This window comes from Sinocyclocheilus grahami, unplaced genomic scaffold (genome assembly GCF_001515645.1).
Source record: "Sinocyclocheilus grahami isolate Dianchi unplaced genomic scaffold, SAMN03320097.WGS_v1.1 scaffold1134.1, whole genome shotgun sequence".
Lineage (NCBI taxonomy): Eukaryota > Metazoa > Chordata > Actinopteri > Cypriniformes > Cyprinidae > Sinocyclocheilus > Sinocyclocheilus grahami.
In genome coordinates this window covers 239,922-252,001 of record NW_015506313.1, presented here as the reverse complement: position 1 = coordinate 252,001, position 12,080 = coordinate 239,922, and the positions used below count along the sequence as shown (strand labels likewise).

Here is a 12,080-nt window from a genome sequence, read left to right as displayed (position 1 = left end):
ACACGCACGCACGCACACTCACACACACACACACACACACCACACACACACTCCCTCACACACACACACACATACACACTCCCTCACACACACACACACACACACACACACACACACACACACTCCCTCACTCACTCATTACTCACACACACACTCACTCACTCACTCACACACACTCACACTCGTCTGTAAATGCTGTAAAACCGGTCCAAGATTTCTTTACTTTTGCCACACTTGCACCGGGAATACACAAAAAAATTTGAGTGGAATCGAGGAGTTTAAAAGGGTGCAGTAACAAAAGTGTCCCTCGCAGGTCATTTTGACCCGCGTAGGAATGAATGGAATTTTCATTACATTTGATTTTTTTTTATATACACAAAATCTGAGACAATCCAGTAAAGATTTATACCCAAACGAAGGGCTGAGACTACAGAATATCCCCAATGCAGAAAAAGCTCACACACTCACACATGCACAAACACACACATGCACAAACACACACACACACACACATGCACACACACAAACACACACACACACACACACACGTTCACACATGCATTATTAATAGATGTGTGATTATGTAACGGCCGCGATTCTTCAGTCTCAGGGATCTGTAAATATTCCCTTTTCATATTCCTCCTCGAATGAGCTGGAAAAGTCAGCAGCCGGAGGCTCATTCCCGCTGAACCCCAACACATTCACGTCACTGGATATATATGAGAGCGACGGCCTGCATAGAGCCCTATGAATGCCGTTTTATTCTTTATAACATTCTGTATTCAGTTTTTAACTCATTTTAGTTTTTAAATTATATTTTATATTTTATTTAATTATATTGGCTTAATTAAATTCTAATCATAAAGTTGTCTAATCAATTCAATAATCAATCAATTATATCTATCTATCTATCTATCTATCTATCTATCTATCTATCTATCTATCTATCTATCAAATCAATAAAATATTTACAATTTAATATATATATATTTTTAAAAATTATAACTATAATAGTGTCTCATGAAATGTGTTCTATTTCCCCCCTGGAAATTCTATGTTGTCTGTTTAAATTTTTCTAATTTTTCTAATGAATCTAATGAATACTCACATTTACATTCGCAATTTTGTGAATGTAACACATTTAGAATATTAAAATTTATTCATGTTTTCATCCAAAAAGTGCAAAATCCCATGATATTCCACATTATACTTTGAATGTCAATTTATACTGAATTCCATAATTCTGTCCACGTTTTCCACATCTAATCAATTGAATTAATAAAACAATAATAATTTATTAAAATGTTAACAATAATATTGTTTTTTCAGAAATTCTGTGTTGTCTTTTAATTTGTCTGAATTGCAATACAAATTTTTTGTAAAAAAAAAAAAAAGTGTTAATCAGATGAATGCACAAAACTTTAACAATTTAATTAATCTATTAAAATGTTATGAAATAGTTTTTTATCCCCCGTTTTTTTGGCTAACAAAGCACTACACAACAGAGATTTCATGTTTAACTTAAAACATGGAGGAACAAATGTCTGATATTCCTTAAATAATGTTTTAATAAACTATATTATTATTTTTAGGACTTTGAGAAGTACATTTTACTCTACAATAGTAATATATCTGTCACAATTTCTACAAATTAAATTGAATTTTTATTTTGGCGGGTTGTAGTGAATATCTTTGAACTTCTGCATGTATTTGATGATAGTTTTCTCAAAATAAATGTTGGAACACTGGTTAAGTGATTAAATAGCAGTCTTTGTGCCTTTATATTCACATACGCTAGTCCACAGAGTTACATAATCATCCAAAATTTGCCAAAATACAAAAACAGTAAATGGAAAACCAGGATGTTTAAACACAATCCCACTGGAAAAAGATTAAGAAGGAAGAATAAAACACGTTCTTAGTCCCTCTTATAAAATGTACAGCTCTCCATTTCACAACAACGTCTGTTTCCTAAAAGGTTTCCCAACTCTTCCTTACTATTCGAAGGAGAGAGACTCAGAGAAACAATCAGGAGCCAAAATTCCTCCATCCAGGAGGATTCAGGCGAACCTCTCTCTCTCTCTCTCTCTCTGTGTGTGTTTCTGCAGGTAATCTCATGGCTGCGGACACCAGATCAATCAAATGGCTCATTTTTCTTGTCTTTTGTTCCTGGTTCCAGCTGTGAGGTTTGAGGACCATCAGTCAGCGTGAGGCGGCCGGAGCGAGAGATGAATTGGGACATTTGTAACATCCAGTCCAGTGAGGAGGGGGTCACAGGGGTCCCGGGGCCTCAGGCCATCACACACACACACACACACAGAGACACACACACACACACACACACACACACACACACACACACACACTCATCCCCGCAGTGATGAAACTCATTTATCAAACACACACACACGCATGCACCTGTCCAGTTCACACGTTCAGAAACACACACATTCTATGGTCACTTTATAGAGCTCCAAATGTCGCTGTTCATTCCACACCTGACGAAAACTGAATTTCCAAGATTCTAAATGACTTTTATTCATGAAGGACACATTGAATTGATTAAATGTATCAGGTAAAGACATTTATAATGTGACAAAATATTTATATTTCAAATAAATGCTGTTCTTTTGAAATTTCTATTCATCTGTGATTCCTGAAAAATAAAACGTATCACAGTTTCCAAAAAAACCCTTGAATATGACATGTTATAAAATATCTGCTTAATCAAAGCAATAATATTGCCAGAAACAGATTTTTCACCAAGTTTTTAACTTTGCCGTCATTCAAAATTTTTATTTTTTAATTTTTTTGTTAAGCTAATACTTTTTTTTAGCAAGGATGCATGAAATGTATTAAACATGACTGTAAAGACATTTATAACGTTACAAAAGATTTATATTTCAAATAAATGCTGTTCTTTTGAAATTTCTATTCATCTGTGATTCCTGAAAAATAAAACGTATCACAGTTTCCAAAAAAATTTTGTGCAGCACGACTGTTTTCAGCATTGATAATAATCAGAAATGTTTCTCGAGCAGCAGATCAGCATATTATACTGATTTCTGAAGATCATGTGACACTGAAGACTGGAGGAATGATGCTGAAAATACAGCTGCGCATCACAGAAATAAATTAGTTTAACAGATATTCACACAAAAACTGCTGTTTTAAACTGTAATAATGTTTCCCAGTTTTTACAGTATTTTTTATCAAATAAATGCAGCTTTGTTGAGCATAAAACACTTTCAAAATAATTCAAATCTTGCCAACCCCAATCTTTTGAAATGTATGGTATACAAATAAATGATAGATATGAATCAACACATCTACTAGATCTGCATGAACCACGAATAATGAATCATCGAGCAAATGATTCACTCAAACAGACATCAACATTCTTATTGAGAGAAACAACACATACTCCAGGAAAGCATGTATGATAACAGCATTAGATTATTATATTGGTGGCACAGAAGAAAACATCACTACAGTATCCCACGATTCCTGGAGCTTAACTGTGAAAACCAGTTCAGTCCAAGCACTCAAACCAGTCTATAGATGGCGCTCATCATCACAAGCACTGCAGAACATAGTGAACTCCTCTTTGTTAATTTACTCTGTATGTTTGCTCACACTCATCCCTATTCATTACATTACATTCATACAGTATTTAACTCTACAGTATTTAATTCTATAAGAACTACTATGGTGGTACCATGGAACAGTAGTGGTTTCACCATGGTACTTTGTTATTTCAATGCCAAATTATTACCATATACATGCACTATGGTATTTAAATGGTACTCTAAAGAATACTGTGAAACAGAAGTTGTTTCAAACAGTTTGTAAGGCATTGTGAAATGTATCTATTGCAAGGCTATCCCAGAATGCATTGCAACATGGTTTATGAAGTAAAACAAATCAAGGAGGTCAATCTAGAACCTGGCGTCTCTATCTGTTAGCCTAGACAGATGTTCAGGAGCTCCACAATTACATCACTAAGCCTTAAAGGAACAGCAGCAAAAACAGCCTGTGTAATTACCAGAATCATGAAGAACCAAACAGACCTGGACCAGCCTCTATAAAGTCTGAATGAATCCTGCAAATTGCTCCCGAACACCTCATTTATGTTACGTATCCGGTCCATGAACTTCTGTCTGCTAGCCATCAGAGGTCACCCTTTCCATTTTCATTGACTCTCGCACTACACCCTGTTGCATATCACCCCTCGACTACATATCCCATCATTCATTGCACTGATTGCACACAGCACTGATTGCACACAGCTGTTTCATATCACTCACTCCCTATTTAACACTCACTCTTATCCCTTCCCTCTGCCGAGTATTGTTTAGGATTTATCGCTCACCTAGGGATAGCTACATTACAGAGCCTGCTCTATCTTTTCCCAGTATTTCTTAGTCTTGCCTGTTTTTCCCGTGTATTGATTCTCGCCTGTGTATTTCGGATTACCCCCTTCATCTTGCCTTTTGGACTCTGTTTGCCCCTGACTGGATTATTGCTGTGTATTGTATTATCTCTCTTTGCCTTGCCCTGTTGGATATTGTTCACTGTCTATCGACCCACGCCCATTTACTGGACTGCTCTTACATTTTGCCCGTACTATATCTGTTTGCTGGTGTTTCGACCCTGCCTGTGTTTGTTACCACGTCTTTTAAATAAAAGCTTGCACATGGATCCGCATGTCTCACGTCTTGTCAGCCCCGTAACAGAATACTCGGCCAAACAAGGATCCAGCGGCTTTTCCAAAGGACGTTGGCCACGTATGGACACGGCAAGAATTTTATTAGCCCTTAAACAGGGTCCCCGATCATTGGACAACCATATTTGAGAGTTTTTAGCCATCGTTCCCTATTCCGATTTAACAGACTGTTTATTGATAGAGTTTTTCTGCGATGGCCTAAATCAACCTCTCAAGTCTAAACTTGGACGCAAGGGTCCACGTTCATCACTCGCTCAGTTAATGGATTATGCCTTGCTGACTGTTGGATCTTTGTTTACTGTGGGTGTTGCGGAGGAAGAACGCGACACAGTATCTGTGACTGAAGTGGCGGCTGTACCAGAGCGCACTCACAAAATGGCGGCGACAGTGGAGCCTGATCGCAAAATGGCAGACACAACAGCACCCTGTTCTGTCACAGCTGCCCATCTTGAGTCCAGTCAAGTCACCATTGATCCTCCTGAGTCAATTCAACTCACAGCAGATCTTCGTGAGGCAAGTCAAGTCACACCTGTTCTTCATGAGTCCAGTCAAGTCACAGCTGATCTCCCTGAGTTCAGTCAAGTCACGATTGATCATCATGAGTCAGGTCAAGTCACAGTTCATGATTATGAGTCTAGTCAAGTCACAACAGATCTTCCTGAGTCGAGTCTAGTCACAGTTGATCGTCACGAGTCAAATCGAGTCAGTTTATTATCATGAATCTGGTCAGGTCACAGCTGATAGTCATGAGTCTAGTCTAGTCACAGTTGTTCTTCCTGAGTTCAGTCAAGTCACAGCTGATCTTCCTGAGTTCAGTCAAGTCACAACTGATCTTCATGAATCAAGCCAAGTCACAGTTGATCTTCCTGAGACAAATCTAGTCACAGTTGATCTTCCTGAGTCGAGTCTAGTCACAGTTGATCGTCAGGAGTCAAATCGAGTCACAGTTTATTATCATGAGTCTGGTCAAGTCACAGCTGATATTCATGAGTCTAGTCAAGTCACAACTGATCGTCATGAGTCAAGTCAAGTCACAGATGATTGTCATGAGTCAAGTCTAGTTACAGCTGATCTTCATGAGTCAAGTCTAGTTACAGCTGATCTTCATGAGTCAAGTCAAGTCACAGCTGATCTTCATGAGTCAAGTCAAGTTTCAGCTGATCTTCATGAGTCAAGTCAAGTTTCAGCTGATCTGCCAGAGCCTCGTCACATCTCAGCTGTTCATAGTGGCAGCGCATGCTGCAGAACCTCCCGAAACGGCGGTGCTCGCTTCAGCTCCTTGCGTGGTGGTGGCGCCCAGCAACGCACTGTCAGCCTGTTCTGTTCCGGCCAAAGAGGCCGCCCATGAACTCTCTGCCTGTTCTGTTCCGGCCAAGGAGGCCATCTATGAACTCTCTGATTGTCCTGTTCCGGCCAAGGAGGCCACCTATGAACTCTCTGCCTGTTCTGTTCCAGCCAAGGAGGCCGCCTATGAACTCTCTGTCTGTCCTGTTCCGGCCAAGGAGGCCACCTGCAAACCCTCTGCCTGTCCTGTCACGGCCATAGAGGCTGTTTGCGAACTCTCTGCCTGTCCTGTCACGGCCATAGAGGCCATTTGCGAACTCCCTGCTAGTCCTGTCTCAGGAATCGAGGCCGTTTGCGAACTCCCTGCTAGTCCTGTCTCAGGAATCGAGGCCGTTTGCGAACTCCCTGCTCGTCCTGTCACAGCTATAGAGGCCGTTTGCGAACTCCCTGCTTGCTTTGTTTCAGCCAAGGAGGTCGTTTGTGAAATTTGTCCTGTCCCGACCCAACCAAGGAGGCTGCCTCTGAACACTCAGCCTTATCTATCAACCCCAATGTTCTGTCTGTGTTGTCTGTCTCTGCTTTCTCGTTGTTACAGTCTCCGCCATGGTCTCCTGATCGGTGTGGTTCACCGGGAGGGTTCCCTGTTACTTCTGCTCCGCTGTGGTGGTCTGTCTGGCTCTGGTGGTCCTCCGCGCCGCCGTGGTGGTCCTCTGCTCCGCCGTGGTGGTCTACTGTCTGGCTCTGGTGGTTCTCTGCTCCGCCGTGGTGGTCCTCTGCGCCGCCGTGGTGGTCTTCTGCTCTGCCGTGGTGGTCCTCTGCTCCACCGTGGTGGTCTTCTGCTCTGCCGTGGTGGTCTGCTGTCTGGCTCTGGTGGTTCTCTGCTCCACCTGCACTGCCGGCTCTGCCCTCAAATGCCAAATATTCACTTATGCAATGGTGTCCTTTCACGGGAGACGAGTTTCTGTTGCTGGACACAAAGATCTGACGCGACAGCTCCAATGAGAAGATACACAACACTAAACACCAGATCTGAAGATCTCATCTGCTGTCCACCTTCAGAAGCAGTTTATTTCCAACATCTTGTGTGTTTTTCCTGTTTTGTGATCTCTGGTGTTTGTGCGTACAAACACCAGAGATCACAAAACAGGAAAAACACACAAGATGTTGGAAATAAACTCAAAACCACAAGAAGCCTTTGCAAACACGCTGTGTGCATGCACAGATGTTCTCTGAGACTACACATAATTGGTTGGGTTTCCAACAGAACTCATTTAAAAACAACAAATCATTGACTACTTCTATTTTACTGAGGCTTGATTCTGTTAATTTAGTGGTTTTGGTGAAGCTTAAATCCAGAAGGGTGATCTACAGAAGCTCATCAGACCCTTGTGATCTTCATCGGTCTGATTAAAACAATCCATCCAGAGGAGATTCCTCAAAACTCCTTGTTACAGAACAATGGCAGCAATTAACTTGTGAATCTCCCATCACACACAGCGGAACATTTTGCATTTTATTAGGACCCAGAATAGTTTTCTACGAGCGCTAATGAGACCACCATGAGCATGATGAGCGCCTTCAGCATCATAAGAGTTAATAAAACACGTGGCAGAGAATTAATCAGCAGCTCCTCCAGCAGAAGATCAACACTGGATCATCTTCAACATTACAGGCCTTCTGCTCCGTGAGCACATCAGATCTCCAAAAACTCCTGAAGCTTCAATGATAATCATCACTGAATCATAAAATCATAATGTATATCCAAACACTATGGTATTATGTGAAAAATGCATGGTCTTACCATGAAAAACCATTGTAAAACTATGGTAAATGTCCAAAAACACATATGGCCATGAAAAGCCACTGTTAAACCATGGTTCATGTCCCAAAACTATGGTACTATGTGAAAGATACATGGCAATACCGCAAATAACCATTGTAAACCATGGTACATATCCAAAAATACATGTAAAACTATAGTATTATAGGAAAAAAAATACTAAGTATAAAAAATACAGGGTATTGTCATAAAAAAGCCATTGTAAAATCACAATACATGTCCAAAAACCAATGCTACTGCCATGGTACGAATAAAAAACATGGTAGCATGCCTAAAAGCAAACCTGGTATTACCATAGTACCAAGTCCAGAAAGCATAGTACTGACAGATGAGAAAGTCTCTGATCAGCAGAACAGCCCTTCTGAATCTCAGGTAAGTGATGTGTGGCATGCCTCACCTGTGAGATCTCATACAGTAGTTTATAATGCTCCTCTCTCTTCTGTAAACTACACAGATTGCAGCCCATCCTCGTGCTCAGGGATACGGCAGCCGTCTCGCGCTCCCTCCAGAACGGCTCGCACACACACAGCGCCTCTCATCCGTGTGTCAGCCTCCGGCGTGTGTGAGAGACCCGCTCGCTCTCTGTGGCTCTGAGACACCGACACGCCCCCTTCAGCAGCTCAGCCTATGAATAATGATGGAGGGGTGTGGCCACATCAGTGGGAGGAGTCAGTGAGCATCAGTGCTGAAACAATGAGGCTCTTTTGTGTCAGTAACACTGATGCCACACACACACACACACACAGCCAGCGCTGGTCAGACTGCACATTAATGTGTGTTGTGGCCGAGATTTTAAATTGATTTTAGTTTTAAACAGTTATTACTGGTTGGGGAGACGCAGCTCACTGTGGAATTGATCAGAAGCTTTTCTACATAATATGCAAAAAGCAAAGTAGGTCACAAACCAACCAACCCATAGGGACTTCACACACACACACACACACACACACACACTGGTTTACATTTGTGAAAAGTGGGGACATCCCATAGCTCTAATGGTTTTTATACTGTACAGACCGTATATTCTATTGCCCTACACCAACCCTACCCCTAAACCTACCCCTCACAGGAGACTTTGTGCTATTTCAGATTTTCAATACACTCCATTCTGTGATTTATAAGCGTTTTGAAAAGTGGGGACATCGGTAATGTCCTGAAAAGTCGCCTTCTCCTTGTAATACCTGTCGTACCTTTGTCATTATACACATTTATGTCCTCATTTGTCACAAAAAACGCGTACACACACACACACACACACACACACACACACACACACATACATGAAATAATCTATGAAATATGAGTATTATCCATGCACATTTTAGCCAAAAGCAATAGCAGATAACTTTAGATTCATGGCTGATCATAAATCTATAGTATTTGTAAAACAGGGTTAAGCTGTACAAGCAAACTCAGAAATGACAATGTACAGGTTATTATCATGAAAAGAAGGAGAAAAAACATTGTAAAACCATTGTCCAAGATTATGGTATTGTCTGAAAAAAATACATGGTATTACTCTGAAAAACCATTGTAAACCATGGTAAATGTCCAAAAACTATGGTATTACCATGAAAAAAACCCCATTGTAAACCATGGTAAATGTCCAAATATACATAAGCATTAGCATGTAAAACTATGGTATTATGTGAAAAACAAGTCAGAATCAATAATAGGGTATTAATGTTAATTACTCAGTATCACCATACTTCACCAGTTAAGACAAATGTTTTGTATGGCAAGTTGTCTGAAATGTTACGTTTTAATAAGAAAATGATGCATTATCTAAATAAAAATACACAAATCTATGTACAATTCCAGGAAATACATTTGAATACCGGATGAAGCCAGGTTCAAAATTGTCTTTCATTTTGTTGACATATTAGAGCTAAAGGTTTTTCTGGAGGGATTTTGGATTTTTCTTTTTTATCACTACATAAATCAGAAAATACTGTCAATAAAATACATTTTCACCATGTTTTTAGGAATAAAATGTTATATAAACCAGTGTGAACAATGTGTGAATAAACCCTTCAGAATATGCAAAGGAATAAAACTCTAAGTTTTGGTGTACGTAAGTGCTGCTGAAGTGGAGGAAAAATAATTTAAAGATATGTTTCGACATTGAAATCTACATACACAAAAAGATAAAGTGTCATAAAATAAACACTTAAATGTGTATTTTGGATGTTTTCTTTACACTAGCCTGAAAGAATACATGTTATGGAAGCAAAACAGACCAAAATCTCAAAATTGAGCAAACAATGGTTTTGCCGGTAGTGCTTTGCTTTAAAGAGACGTCCAAATGATGAGCTGCAGAACATCATCATGTCCATCACAGCAGGTGTGATTGTGTGGCTTTCAGATACACGACACACTGAGAAGAGATTACAGAATTAACCAGCTCTAACTGCTCAGAAATTGGCACTGATCTCACCATCACACACACACACACGCAGACGCAGACACAGACGCAGACACACACACACACACACACACACACACACAACCTCTCTCACACACACACACACAGACACACACACACATACACACTCACACATAACCTCTCTCACACACACACAGACACACACACACAATTTACTGCTGTGGCGCGGGTATGCCTAATAGCTCACAGTGCTCAATGAATCAACCTCTGACTGAGTCTCACCAAGCGACACAAATTACCCACAAGCCCACTGAGACAGTCAGGGAATGTTTTCCAGTTTATCTGGTTTAATTAAACCGCTGTCCGTGTGCACGCTAACGTCTGGAGGAAACATACCTGCATCTCCACGTTCAGCCCGAGGGGTTTGTGCTTCTTAATGGGCAGTTTGGGTCGGATGGTCAGCGCCTTCAGCATCTCACACATTTACTTACAGCTGCAGGAAACAGACAGTCAGACTATATGCAGGTTTAGTTTGATAACGGCCCTTCTGACCAATCCAGCTTAAGTTGGTCCTTATCTGGTTGACCAGCAGTAATGTTCCTAAAACCTGCTGGTTTGGAACCGCTATACCATCATCACCCATAATTCTTGATACACACATTTCTAATGATCAACATGATCAAACTTTGATGTTAAATCTGTTTCACACTCGATCTCCTGCATGTCTTCTGTCTCTGATTGATAGTTTAGAGTGTTTTATCCAGTCAAAGCTCTTTTAGTGTAATTCTGGAGCTGGATCATCACGTGTCAAATCTTGACTGATTTTGATCAAGTAAGCGTCAGAATAACTGCAGTAATATCTCCAGATGAACACTTACTGGACTGAAGCAGCTCAGCTTTACTTGATTCTCCATCAATCATGTTTTAAAGTCTCAAATCTGATCCTCAGGATCTTTTGAGGAGCGTTTGTTTCCAGAAGCTTTACTTTCACTGTTCCTCAGCGGAGGAATGATCTTCACAAGCCTCCAGAACATCTCACATCTTCTGAGGAGCCTTTATTTCTTCAGCTCTCAATCACTGCTTTATATGTTTGGAGCATTTCAATCTCATCTTACTGAGACATGTTACTGGAGATATAGAGCGACTGCTGATATTTATAGCATTTTATGTCAGTATCTGCTGTTATAAAGATCTCATTGATTTACATTACTAACATAAATATCAGCTTCTGCAGCAAATTCATATTTTTGCTCAGTTTAAATCTCTGAATAAAACTGAGTTGTTTTGTCCTCCATATTCTCACAATATGAGCCATAAAACCCTTTTTAAAAAAAAAAGTTTTTTAACAAATATTCAATAAACTGTTCCATTTCCAAGAATAAACATTGAAAAACACCTGAATTAGACAAAAACAACATCATCATGTTTCACAGTTGAACTTATGACTTTTGTCTCTGCTGATATTTATAGCATTTTATGTCAGTATCTGCTGTTATAAAGATCTCATTGATTTACATTACTAACATAAATATCAGCTTCTGCAGCAAATTCATATTTTTGCTCAGTTTAAATCTCTGAATAAAACTGAGTTGTTTTGTCCTCCATATTCTCACAATATGAGCCATAAAACCCTTTTTAAAAAAAAAGTTTTTTAACAAATATTCAATAAACTGTTCCATTTCCAAGAATAAACATTGAAAAACACCTGAATTAGACAAAAACAACATCATCATGTTTCACAGTTGAACTTATGACTTTTGTCCCTGTTTAATACAATGCTAGGAAAGTTTCTTGTACACACTGTGAGATTTCGATTCGAAGGCTGGTGAACGGGGAACATGAAT

The 12,080-nt window shown here is 39.9% G+C and overlaps 1 protein-coding gene across 1 annotated transcript in view; it reads right to left on the bottom strand.

Annotated features, from left to right (window-relative positions):
* Positions 1-8,388, bottom strand: part of LOC107567209 (PDZ domain-containing RING finger protein 4-like) — a 39,571-nt gene extending 31,183 nt beyond the window's left edge. The window contains exon 1 of the mRNA XM_016252849.1: positions 8,248-8,388. Coding sequence (XP_016108335.1) covers positions 8,248-8,316 — 69 coding nt within the window. The 5' untranslated portion in view covers positions 8,317-8,388. The remainder of the gene's footprint in view (positions 1-8,247) is intronic.
* Positions 8,389-12,080: the final 3,692 nt, after the last annotated feature.